Source organism: Nymphaea colorata, chromosome 7 (assembly GCF_008831285.2).
Source record: "Nymphaea colorata isolate Beijing-Zhang1983 chromosome 7, ASM883128v2, whole genome shotgun sequence".
NCBI lineage: Eukaryota > Viridiplantae > Streptophyta > Magnoliopsida > Nymphaeales > Nymphaeaceae > Nymphaea > Nymphaea colorata.
This window is the reverse complement of record NC_045144.1, coordinates 17,096,130-17,109,089: the sequence shown is the minus strand read 5'-3', so window position 1 is coordinate 17,109,089 and position 12,960 is coordinate 17,096,130. Positions and strand designations below refer to the sequence as shown.

Below are 12,960 nucleotides of genomic sequence, written 5' to 3'. Positions count from 1 at the left end.
TTCTGTGGCTGTCCACCATGACTGGCACATGTATCAACTGGATGTCAAAAACGCCTTTTTGTATGGTGATCTTGATGAGACTGTCTATATGCAACAACCACCGGGATTTGAACGACAGGGGGAGTGTGGAAAAGTGTGCAAGCTGAAGAAAGCTATTTATGGACTCAAACAGAGTCCTCGTGCGTGGTTTCACAAGTTTTCCGAGGTAGTCTCACAGTGTGGCTTTGTGAGATCTCCTCTTGATCATTCCTTGTTTATCAAGAAGGCTTCCAGAGGTATAACTGTTCTCGTGGTTTATGTTGATGATATTATCCTGACGGGTGATTCTGATCAAGAAATTTCTGATGCAAAGTTGTTTCTTCAAAAACACTTTGTGATGAAAGATCTGGGTCCTCTACGATACTTCTTGGGAATAGAAGTTGCTCGCAATAGGGAGGGTGTTGTTCTCTCTCAACGGAAGTATGTTCTTGATTTATTGCAGGACACAGGGATGCTAGGAGCTAAACCGGCAAATTTACCTATGAATCCATGTATACATCTTCATGATGACTATACAGAATTAGTGGATTCTAGATCTTACAGATCCCTTATTGGAAAACTTCTCTATGTTACCGTGACAAGACCAGACATTAGTTTTGCAGTGGAAAAACTAAGTCAATTTATGGAAAAACCAAGAAAAGTTCATTGGGATGCTGCTTTGATGGTGGTTAAATATCTGAAATCTTCTCCTGGCAAAGGCCTTTTGTTCACAAAAGGCAAGACTTTGGATTATGCTGGCTCAGTAGAGGACAGAAAATGTACCACAGGATTTTGTGTATTTGTGGGAGGCAATCTCATATCGTGGAGAAGCAAAAAACAAGGTGTGGTGTCAAGATCTAGTGCAGAATCCGAATACAGAGCTATGGCTCAAACAGCAGCAGAAATGACGTGGGCTAGATCCATGCTATCCAGCCTAAGTGTGTCAATCACACTTCCCATGAAGATGTATTGTGACAATCAAGCAGCCACACACATTGCAAACAATCCAGTTTTCCATGAAAGAACTAAACATATTGAAGTGGATTGTCATTACATTCGGGATCTCTTTCAAGCAGGAACCATTGCCACTGTTCATGTTCCTTCAGAAGATCAAGCTGCAGATATCTTCACCAAAGCTCTTCCTATTGGTGATTTCTCTAGATGTTGTGACAAGCTGAGCATGTTTAATATGTATGCTCCAGCTTGAGGGAGAGTGTTGAACAAGAAAAGTTTTATGTTTTAGGAGGTTCCTTGTAATATTAAAGAGTTATAAAATCTCTTTAATATTTTCCTTATTTCCCATTGAGTTATTTTGTAAATCCCTTTTCTACCCTAATCTCTTTTATAAGAGAGATAAGGGTTATCGTAATAATAGTTCTTTCGGTTCAATCTCACGGCAGCTTCTCTCTCTCTCTCTCTTCTTCTCCGCTGCAACAATTTTGAGATTTAATGTCAAACCACCGGATGAAGTTAGATGCAAGAGGAGAAGAAGAGGAACGGGCTGCACGTATAGGAGAGAGAGAGAGAGAAGAAAGAGAGCAGCAACCCTAATGTCTGCCTCTTGATATCATTATATACTGATTTGGTATACAACAAAGTACACAAAACAATGTAAAAAAAAATACAAGTATGCCACCGCCCATTATGATTGGGCGTGTGGAGAAGATGGGTCGGGTCTGGTTGACCCGATCCAAATCATACAATCTTAACAGCTTGGTATGGGCAGGAAATATACACCTATTTCTCATGATTGTTCACCACCTAAAACCCATACTTTAGTCAAGTTTATCATAACTCGTAGTGGAGGAAATCAAGCCCTTCCCTATGATAAAATGGAAAGTGATATTGTTAACATGCAGTAAAGTACCATGGTCATGTTGCAGTCCCTGTGGAGCACCTACTGCTTGAACAGAGGGTTTACCCCATCTAGTTGTTCAAAGCATCCATTAGAACAAGCATAACCAAAACCTAGGCCCTTGAAAGTCCTAATGTTGCTGCATCATCCAAATAGGCAGTTCTATGAGGTTTTACTGCCTCCTTCATAATTCGGTCAATAATCGAGAACCAGAATCAGCCTTTGAAGTTTGCTGGAATGCTAGGTGAATTGAGCATATAAATGCTGAAATTGAGACATACGTGGTACACACGAATTTCATTTCTTACTGTCTAAACTATATTTGAGTTTACAAGTACACAAGTAGAAAATAGTTGAAGTTGGGGCAGACAAAACAAGTATGAAGCTTACAGCGAAGGATTTGGAGCACCATTGTTTAAACAAGGACACTTAAAAGCACGACTTTGATCTTCACAAAGCTTCTTCGCCCTTCTTTTTTCCATTTTAAATTTAGATGTTTTTTTTTAACCTTGACACCTCAAAAGGGGATTTACAATGTGCAGAAAATGGTTTCCTCATGGACATGTCTCAAGAACTTCAGAGGATTTGTCACCATTGATGATATAACTACTTGACCGTTGATTTTATTTTCCAGATAGAATTGAACACAAGAATGTTCTTGCATGTCCTTCTCACTACCTTTTTCTTTTAAGAGCACCAGTTGTGTTACAAGACGTACTGCTGAAGACTGATGCTCTTCACATGTATGCTCTTGTGCTTGGGTGTGTTTTTGTACAATCTTGTGTACTTAGAATCTTACATGTTGACAAGGATATCTTTGAGAAATGGGCAGTTTTTTCTGCATTATGACTGCTTTCATTCACTGTACATAATGAAATCATCCAGCTGCTGTTGCAATTGAAGAATTTGGGCACAGAGAAGAATATGGTTCATTATTTGCTACCACATTCCAAAGAATTACTTCAGCAGATTCAGTCGCTGCTCTGAATTCTTCTTACATTTGTGACCAAGAGCCGGATCTAGTTGAGGCCTATACAAGCTTTGCATCAACTTTTGTCCGCTGCTGTCCTAAGGTATCATCATCCAAGTGCTTGAACAAAGCAGGTTCTATAATCTTTTGTCATTGTGAAATCTTGATTAGAGAGTGGAATTACTTACTTTCTAAGCCAATGCATGGCAGGAAGTTATGGCGATGTGCAGTTCACTGCTTGAGACATCTATCCAAAAAGCTGCTATATGTTGTACAGCGATGCATCGTGGAGCAGCATTGTCTGCAATGTCATACATGTCATGTAAGGACACAACCGATGATGTTAGAATAAACTTTTTATAATCTTTCGTCTGTATATGTGTATGCTCTATGTATAATGTGTGTGTGTTATGGGACTTAATGCAACAGAGGTACAAACACTAAATCTGACTAATGGTTTCTTAAAATTCTGGCTACAGCTTTGCTAGTTCTATTTTGCTTGATCTCTTGAAGTCCAGCCATCTATTTATGATTTGTGTTATTTGGATTGGAAGATTGTCAAGTTGGTGAAATATGTTGCAGGTTTCTTAGAAGCAGCATTAACATCTACTCTCGAATCAATTGCCTGTATTACTGAGGGATCATTCGGTGCAATAGCTATACAAATTTGCTGTCACAGTGGTGAAGGACTGATATCTAATGTGGTGTATGCATTACTTGGTGTCTCAGCAATGTCAAGGGTAAATATTTTTCTCATATTGCATCTTGCCAGAGGGACAACCACAGATGCAGACACACACACACACACACACACTGACGCCTCGTGGGTGAGATGCAAGTATATCAAATTTTCATGGAAATTGGATTGGACAAGTTATTCTGAATATGTCTGTTGAAGAAACAAACGGTCTTGTTTTCCTTCTAGATAAGGGCATTGATAGCTGCATGCTGCTCGGCACATTGTTGTTTGTGTTGGTGGACCTCGCAACTGCTCACATCAAAAATGCCTTCCATCCATCTCATGAACTCCAGCACACAGTCTCTCTCTCTCTCTCTCTCTCTCTCTGAAATTGAAGTTATCCTGACCGTTATAGTCTTCAATGGATCTAAATAAGAAATATGTAAGTTTGAAGTTTTTGATGATTGCAAATTGGAAAGGAATAGGGCCCAATGACTAAGGTTAGAAATGGACTGAGCTTGAGGTTTTACTTAGTACTAGCTTGTTCGAACTCAGCCAATCGGAACTGAATCCATACCTATAAAATAGATTGGCAAGTGATTGAGTAGATTCCTTTAAGTTAATATTTTTTCATATGTTGATATAAATTCCTGTATTTCTGTTTCTGAAAAAAAACAATTGTGAATGAAGTAAATATTCACAGCACTATGGAAAATCATTAGTATGTCGCCCTGTCGCTTGCTTTACCCACACGTCCATAATGCTGAAACTATAAAGTCGAAGTATTGTTGCTTTGATTGTCTCTGACAAGCAGATGAATACCATGTTTAGTTCCTTTGCTTTTATGTTGGATGGATGAGATTGTTATCTAGATATGATCAAAATTTCGGACTCATTTCTCTTATCCTTGATAGGTTCATAAATCAGCAACAATATTGCAACAACTGGCAGCGCTGTGTTGTCTGAGTGAGAAAACAGTCATGAAAACAATTCTCAGTTGGAAATCTCTGCATGGATGGCTACATTCAACGGTCTCTCTCTCTTTCTCTCTCTGTGCTCAGGTGCACGTGTGTGTAGTGATGTGTCTACGTTAAACTTATTTTAGATGCCTTTGCAAATTTAGGTGCAAGCTTTGCCATCTGAATACTTGAAGCCAGGGGAGGTAGAAATTTTGGTGCCTTCGTGGTTGAATGCTCTTGCAAGTGCAGCATCAGACTATATTGAGAGCATGACCTCTATTGCGGGGAAAAAAAGCCATGGGCACATGCAGGGTAAAGGAGGAAAAAGACTAAAGCATATAATCAGAGAGTTTGCTGACACACATCGGAATGTACCTACTTTGACCTGATCATGCATTTACCGCTCTTTGTACAGTATTGGTGTCATCAGTTGAGATGCACAGAGACTTATTGTCCTGTAACGAGAACTGTAAATGGAAAGTGCACCTTGGAGCTTGGTTTCCCGTTCATGGTCACTTTTGAGTTATAGGTTGTCATCATTTCTGAAACTAGATGCAAGTCATCTGTTTCACTTACGTAAAGGACAAACAGTTGAAGCATAAATTTTGTCATATTCTGCTTATTAAGCTATAGAATCGATTCTTTCATGTGGTCTGCAAATTGAGGTTGAAGGTTCACTACAAGAATTTCAGGACTTGCTGCTTCAGAAGAAGGGCGTCTAAAAGTTTGTTACTCCAAGATGTCAAATTTGCAGCGTGACAATAGCTAACAACTGCTGAGGCATCTTATACTATTGTAATATATGTGTACAATATGCGAGACAGCTTGTACAATCACAGTTGTGCTTGAATAATTGATCTGTTTGATGTGATAAAACTATCAAGTAGTTTTAGTTCGTTCATTATTTTTCTGTAGTAAAAATCTATCTGATTTGCCTTATGTCTCTTTAGATACTTGATGTAGTTGACGGCACTGTAAGAGATTGACTTGCATTGAGTTTGCACTCTGTTTAACCAGCTGATCTTATGTTCAGTGTCGGTAATTCCTAAGGTAAATGCTCACGCTATGGGTACATTTATTGTAATTATAGGTCGCAAATTTCCCATTATCAGCCGACACACGTCCCCTCGCAGCAAGTCTGCAATGATAAAAAGGCCGACGAGGCCTTCTTAAGGATCAGTCGATATGGGGCCAACTGAAGCCATATATGCACTTACGTTCACCTGCAGTTCTTTGAATAAGCGCCGGAAATTACCTAAGTAGTTGGTCACAACATCGCAGGCTCAAAATTTGTAGCTGATTTTGCAGTTTAAAATTCTTAGGTTGTGATGATTCTGAACAGGAAAAGCCGAGAAGAAGAAAGCGCCGAGGAAATGGAAAGATAGTTGCCAAAATACATAAGTTGTCACCAAAAGTTACCAAGAGAAAGAAATGCAGAAAAGGAGGAGGAAAGAAAAGGTGGCTATGATGCAGAAGAAAAGTTGAAAACCCAAATTGCAAAATAATATTGGCTGAGCCCATTCTCTCTCTCTCTCTCTCTCTCTCTCTCTCTCTCTATATATATATATATATATATATATATATATATATATATATATATATATATATATATATATATAGAGAGAGAGAGAGAGAGAGACGCTTGTGCGTGTGTGTGCACGTGCATATGTAATCCAGATGGATGCCGGTAGGTCAAATCAATGAATTTCTGTCTAATTTGATGTGAAACGGTAGAATTACTCTCATCGATCCCTTATTGATTTTGATATATATATATATATTGTGAGGAGTTGAAATCCTCCTGCCATCTATCCATCTATTCTCTCACACTTGCAGCCCAATGCATTGCATTGGGTTGTATGCTGTGAGAGGCTGGAGAAATCCGTATCATGTGTGTGTGTTACAAATTGGTACGTACCAGATCCTCATATATCATTCTTAATAAGAATAATCTGATCGTTTGATTCTAAAAATATCAAATGATGGAGATTAAGTATAAAATGGGAACCCAATTATTTTTTGGAAAACTTAAGTACCCAACAAAAAGGAAGAAAGAGAGAGGAAGAGAAACAAATGAGTTTACTCTATTGTCTCATCTCCTTAAAATCGATGACCTAGATGATTCTGATTAAATTTGGTATATGGGTGTCTAGTAGTTATCGGTATACATGTGTGTGTGTGAATTAGACAGTGGACTATGCCAATTAAATTGTGTGTGTATGACTTTCATTAAAATAAATCAGGCAGATTTATACAGACATAAAGATTAAATCTAACAAAAATGGAATACTTAATCGAAAACCAAAAGTTGAATCTAGTTAAATGGATATCTTCAATGAGAGAATCAGAACTTCGGTCAGAATGTAACAGCACCTATGCAAGCCGATTTTCTGTGGTTATTATGGTTTGAAGAAACAATAGTTGGTCCAAGTTGTGGTTGCAATGATTCAGATACATAAAAAATGTTGTGAGATTCATATTGAACAATTATTGTATTGAAGATGCGCATGTAAGTGCCCTAATCATCTTTAGACCTTTAATCGCTCCACAAAAACCAACTGGAAATATCAGTTACGATTTAAAGTTTTAAGTGGACCTCTTTCCGTTTGGCAGTTCATTAATTGCACAATTATTTTCTTCCAATATTTAAGGAATATGAGTGCATGATTAGTTATGCCTGTTGATATGTATCCAGAATAAGCATGACATCTCATCGAAGGGAATAGGTTAGCATTTCAAATAGTTACTATATTATTTGGAGTACGAACAATATGAAATAGACAAAAAACTACTTTAAACTATGTTTCATTCCATGATATAATATATAAATATATAGTTTAAACATGATTCGTTCCATGATATATATATATATATATATATATATAGACACACACATATATGTAAGTATGTATGTATGTATATTTTATATATAAAATAAATCTAGAGATGCATGAACTAAGTAAATTGTGAGATTCATATGAACAGATTATGGATTATTTTATGTACTTAGTTGATGATTTATAATGTGACAAACGAACGTACTTTTTCATTCAAAATCTATGTCACCTGAGTGCGGGGTGCGGGTGCCGGTGCCGGTGCGGGTGCCGGTGCCGGTGCGGCACATCTCAAAAAAATTAGGTGCGGCTGTGCGGTGAAGATATTTTATTAATATTAATATTAATATTATTATTATTATTAATTTTTCGTAGAAATTGAATAACACAATTAAAATTATACATTTTATGATAATGGGAAAAAATCAAAAAAGAAATGTTTGAAAAAAAAGGCAAACAGATCGTTTTATATGAAAGCCACCATTCTTTAGTCCTGTATCGTTTTTTTTTTAAAGAGAAAGGAGAACATATAATATATCTATAGATGTCTTAAATGAGATTTAACGGCGACGGGTGAGAATGGTGGATTTGATTTTGTGGATTTTGGATTTGGTTTTGACTCGGAACTAGATCCAACCTCCGGGTGCGGTTTAGGTGCACGCGTCGGGTGCGGGTGCGACCTCAAAGGAAACGCAGCCGGTGACGTAGTTCAAAATACTAGTTTTTACTATTGTATATAAAAATATATGGTACCGTGAAGAACAATCAATTAGATCAGTTGACTCAGAAATGATTGACCATAAAGTCCTCACATTTGCTTATTGATTGAAAACTTTGCTGTTCCTTTTTTAATTTGAAGCGAATTAATAAGTATTTGAAAATATACAAAAAATAAGATAAAATTTTTACTATTGTTTTTTATCGTCGCATTGGGTTGCGGCTTGCGGCCAATAGCAGGCGACACATTTCGTTGGATGAATGCCATGTCCACATTAAACAAAAATGAGTTGGTTTTAGTAGGAATTTAAGCATATGATGTTGCATATATGATGACTTGTAACATCTATTCTTTATATATATATATATATTGGGTGTGGTCAAGACATTTCACGTTGTTTGGAAGAATAATTCAAAAGACCCGGCAACCACGCATGCTTCATATGTAAAACAATGCCCTGAACCAGAGGTCATTTGGCCTAACGAGCGGTGCTCGTCAAAGGCCTGCAGTTTGGACGCCGGTAAAATGGGCGAGCCTCAACCATGTCTCGCGCAAGCAGTCCCCCCGCAATTCTCTCTGCGTCGCAGAACGAGATTGCCATCTAATCAATTTCCTTTCTCTTCTCAACGAAGCCGTTTGCGCGTTTGTTTGCCCGCGAATGGGGTGAGAACGAAAAGGTCAATGCCATCGACATTTGGCACCCAGTACATAAAAAAGAAAGCTGGAGGTCGGGGGTTACATCAAAACGGCGAGCCCGCGCAGAAGAGATCAGAAGGAGCAGCTCTACCTCTTCCGGTTGAACTATGCAGAAGAAGGTTCTGTTGGTCGGCATCGACGAGAGTCATGCGAGTTTCTATTCTCTGGAATGGGCCATCGATCATCTGCTTGCTCCTGACCCTCCTAATTCAATCTTCAAGCTCGTCTTGGTCCATGTCAAGTTGCCGGCTCTTTCCATCTTGCGCGTCTCCGGCCCCGGTAACTGAGCCTTCCTATGTATGTATCTACCTGCTGACAGCCCGTATTTAACATCTCCTCTCTCTCTCTCTCCCTCTCTCTTGTTGTTTTACAGGGATCGGCGGAGACATCTTGCCAACGGTTGAAGCTGATTTGAAGAAGACGGCTGCTGTAGTCACTGACAAAGCCAAGGAGCTATGCAAGCGCAAATCCGTTATGCCTCTTCCCTTCTGCATTCAAACACGAGGGCATGCCCTTAGGCATCCTTTCTTAGGCTCTCTCCTCTCTCGCTCATTTGGGTCATTCGTGCGTCGTGTTGCAGGTCATCAATTTCCATGTGGAGATTGTGGAGGGTGATGCCAGGAACGCCTTGTGCCAAGCTGTCGAAAAGTACCACGCCGACATCTTGGTCGTGGGCAGTCATGGTCACGGAGCTTTCAGGAGGTAGGCTAAAATCGGCCATGCCCACTTCATCCCGTGGGTCCCAGAAAGAAGCATTTATTTCCTTTTACTCGATCGCCGCTAAAAATGTCATCTTCTTCTTCTTCATTTTTTCTGGATGGGCAGGGCAATCTTGGGAAGCGTGAGCGACTACTGTGCACACCATGCCCATTGTACCGTCATGATCGTTAAGAAGCCCAAGAACAAAGAAAACCACTCGAACTAATCTCTCTCTCTCCCTCTCTTTTTCGTATTAGGATCAACCCGACTCTGATCAGGGGACTACCTGAAGAGTGGCAAGACTTCGTTTGGTGCTCTCCTTGTACTCTTGTGACTAGAACTCCCCTTTCTGCTCTACGGAGAAGCACTTTTTGCCTATTCCCTCCCGATGGATTGGTGGCCGTACTTTGGTTGTGGTAAAGCTGCAAGAGAAAGCTCTGAGAGCAATGTTCAAAGTAAAATGAAGCAACAGTGATAAATCTGCCTTCGTTCAGCTGTTGAATTTGATACTTCTCCTCGAGAGAGAGTGTATATCGTACCGAGCCAATAATCGTGAGAGTTGAACAGTAGTCACCGTAATCGAGCCCAAACTGACTCATGGGATGGAGAACAGATCCGATTTGTTCACAAAAAACTCTGCGTCGCACTTTGATTTTTTTTTTTTATACTTTTTCGATACTCATGTGTTTTACGTACTTATGCGAGCTAAAATGCAAGAAAAAGTTCGTCCTCATGTATGATTTTATGGCAAACGATAATTCGACCATTGAAAAAGTTCAAATGAAACATATAAGTTGAGTTCCATGTAAATATTAATTTGAACTTGTAAAGCAGTGCTGAGCTGCATTCGTTCGGCCTAAGGCACACCAGAGAAAAGTCCAGGGAGGGCTTGTTAATAGTCCTTACCAATTTTAGGAGGGCCTGTTTATCTTTTTCATACATTTAAAAATGATAAAAATCATCACAAATTTCAAACTTTTAAAACATCTAGATGATAGCCGCCTTTGTCTTCCCTAGATTCCATCTAGCTCCATTCATGTGCCTGGTATAATAACTACTGGAGCTCGATGTTGTGCCATTATTGCAACTTTATGCGTTTAAATCCAAAAAACTGCCCAAACTATGGTTGTACATTTTCATTCATATAAGTCTTCATTACCAGAAATCTGTTTAAATGAGCCTATCTATACAAATAATGTATACGATTATCGACATGTATAAGGTCATTAAATAGATTTCTAATAATCACCCATTTGGCCATCAATGTCATCATAAATCATGTATTACGAGTTATTCCTTATGAACTCAAAACTTATACAATTGCCATCATTTCAAACAATCTTGTCCATTAACCATATTAATCGGTGATCAAGGGGATCATGATTACTATAATTGTGACTAGACCCGTCAATAGCATGGAAATTACACTCAATGCAATTGTTTATTTCTAACTGGTCAGACCTTTTAGTGAGATCACAATCAACAATCTCAGAGTAAATTAGAAACATAAACATCATTTTATAACCAAAAGTCGCATATGTCGGTCACAAATGTGTATAAATACAAACTCCCACTCAAATCAATAATAAGTCCTAAATGACAAAACGGCCATATCAGCAATATGCTCATAGAGACCTTGGGTAGAACACCCTTAATGAGTAAATTTGCACTTATAAAGTTTGTTCCAATGCATTCAACAGATGCTTGACCACTTTTGAATTTTTCCTTTGACAATGAGAAAATTATTGTCAATGCATTGTTGTTGTTATCTAAACTTCATGTATAAACTCATTAAAGGCACACATATCTAAACTTCTATTATTGTTCGAATATTGATATGTATAGTTATTGTCTTTGGCAGTCTTTCAACTTCATTTACAACATACAACTAAATGACAAAGTTTTACAGTCATATTTCATGGCTTGTTAACTCATAAGGAGTTATTTCAAATCTCTAAAATGAAATTTGTTCCAAACATATATGCCATAGTGTGTAAATATATAAATTTCATCCTTTTAAATACTTTTTCAGACACATTGCTGATACTAAGGAGCAATCACAAATTTGTATCCTTTTTTTAATGATATTATGTACGAATCAATGTAACAACCCGATCCACTCTTAGGTTCGGGCCTTTGATTCGACGGATCCCAACCCGCCCCTTAGCAGTTTCGGCTATAACCCCAAAAAGGCTATAAAAAATGACAATTATCTATTTAATAACCCTCTTTATAAGCCCTTGAAGATCCCTCACAATTTTCAATACCAGACTAAGTTTTGGGGTATTACAATCTACTCCCTTAAGGCACACGCTTCAGTGCATGTAGAACCCTAGGTCTGAGTGTTAAACTGGCTCCAACACTACTGTAACAATCCAACCCACTTCTAGGTTTGGGCCCTTGGTTCGATGGATCCCCCGCATAGTGAAAGAGGTGATGAGTGTGCTCCTCAAAATCATGCTCCCAGTCAATAGATAAATATAGTATGATGTGGATCTGCAACTATCTTAGCATCCACAAGATCAAATTAAAACACCCAATGACCTTCAAATGATCTAATTTTTTTACACGTGGGCATGTACTCTTTTATTATTTGTAGATAACATAAAGCTCATTTTTCCAATGGTTCACTCTTGGGCATGTACACATGTGAATGTCCATTAGAGCAGTCGAGTCAAAAAATAATCTTTTCAATTAGTTTCACTTCAAACTGGTTTTTGAGGTATTTGTTAATAGTAAATTTGTTAGGTTAAATCTTTCTATGACCGTATTAATATAGTTTTTTAATGATAATATAAGAATATATCAAGAACGACTTGCATGGATATGAATTCTAAATACAAAAAAGGCAATACCAAGATCTTTTACTTCAAATTTCTTTGATAATTTTTTTTAGCATCGTGTAATGTCATTACTTGCAAAAAGTATATCGTTGATATACAATATCGAGAATGTACATTTAACTGTAAAAATTTTATGATGTATGGATTCATCATTCAAATTTACTTCAAAATTGAATGAGACAATAGCTTAATGAAATTTATGATGTCACCAACAACAAAATTGTTTAACACTATATATAGTTTTCTTCAATTTATAAACCATGTTTTTGCATATCTTATTACAAAGTTTTTTTATTGCACTATATATATCGTTTAATTAAATCTATTAAAAAACAGTCTTTAGATCTACCTAATATAACTTTGAATCAAAATTAGCTACTAGTATCAGTATATGTCTAAAAGTGTCTTTTGAAGAAGCTAAATAGAAAAGTCTCATTGTAATCAATGTTTTTTTTTTAAATGAAGTTTTTAGTAACAAGACAAGTCTTATATTTTTTCACACAACCATTTGAATCTCAATTACTGTTAAATATCCATTGCAACCAATGAGTTTTGTCGACAAACAATGAGTCAAGATCTTGTCTTCCATGAACTTCATCTCTTCATGCATGACTTTGATCCACTTGTAGGAGTTAGAAATATTGATGGCCTCACGGAAGTCAACTGGTCATTCCATCAATACTTATATG

General features: G+C 37.6%; 2 protein-coding genes across 2 annotated transcripts in view; both read left to right on the top strand.

Moving 5' to 3' along the window:
• Window positions 1–5,385, top strand: part of LOC116257294 (transportin MOS14) — a 51,218-nt gene extending 45,833 nt beyond the window's left edge. The window contains exons 20-24 of the mRNA XM_031633907.2: window positions 2,759–2,946; window positions 3,054–3,165; window positions 3,426–3,583; window positions 4,437–4,553; window positions 4,646–5,385. Of these exons, the coding sequence (XP_031489767.1) occupies window positions 2,759–2,946; window positions 3,054–3,165; window positions 3,426–3,583; window positions 4,437–4,553; window positions 4,646–4,870 (800 nt within the window). The 3' untranslated portion in view covers window positions 4,871–5,385. The remainder of the gene's footprint in view (window positions 1–2,758; window positions 2,947–3,053; window positions 3,166–3,425; window positions 3,584–4,436; window positions 4,554–4,645) is intronic.
• A 3,433-nt stretch (window positions 5,386–8,818) lies between these two features.
• On the top strand, window positions 8,819–10,170 carry LOC116257937 (universal stress protein PHOS34-like). The gene is made up of 4 exons (XM_031634960.1): window positions 8,819–9,008; window positions 9,103–9,200; window positions 9,310–9,431; window positions 9,555–10,170. The coding sequence occupies exons 1-4, from the start codon at window positions 8,837–8,839 to the stop codon at window positions 9,652–9,654; spliced, it is 492 nt and encodes a 163-aa protein (XP_031490820.1). The 5' UTR covers window positions 8,819–8,836; the 3' UTR covers window positions 9,655–10,170.
• Window positions 10,171–12,960: the final 2,790 nt, after the last annotated feature.

What these genes read in the sequence shown, in the direction of transcription:
- LOC116257937 (XM_031634960.1), top strand. Translation starts at nt 8,837, where the DNA reads ATGCAGAAGAAGGTTCTGTTGGTCGGCATCGACGAGAGTCATGCGAGT. An exon ending in AGCTATGCAAGCGCAAATCC is followed by an intron (nt 9,201 to 9,309) that starts GTTATGCCTCTT and finishes GTCGTGTTGCAG; the next exon opens with GTCATCAATTTCCATGTGGA. An exon ending in GGTCACGGAGCTTTCAGGAG is followed by an intron (nt 9,432 to 9,554) that starts GTAGGCTAAAAT and finishes CTGGATGGGCAG; the next exon opens with GGCAATCTTGGGAAGCGTGA.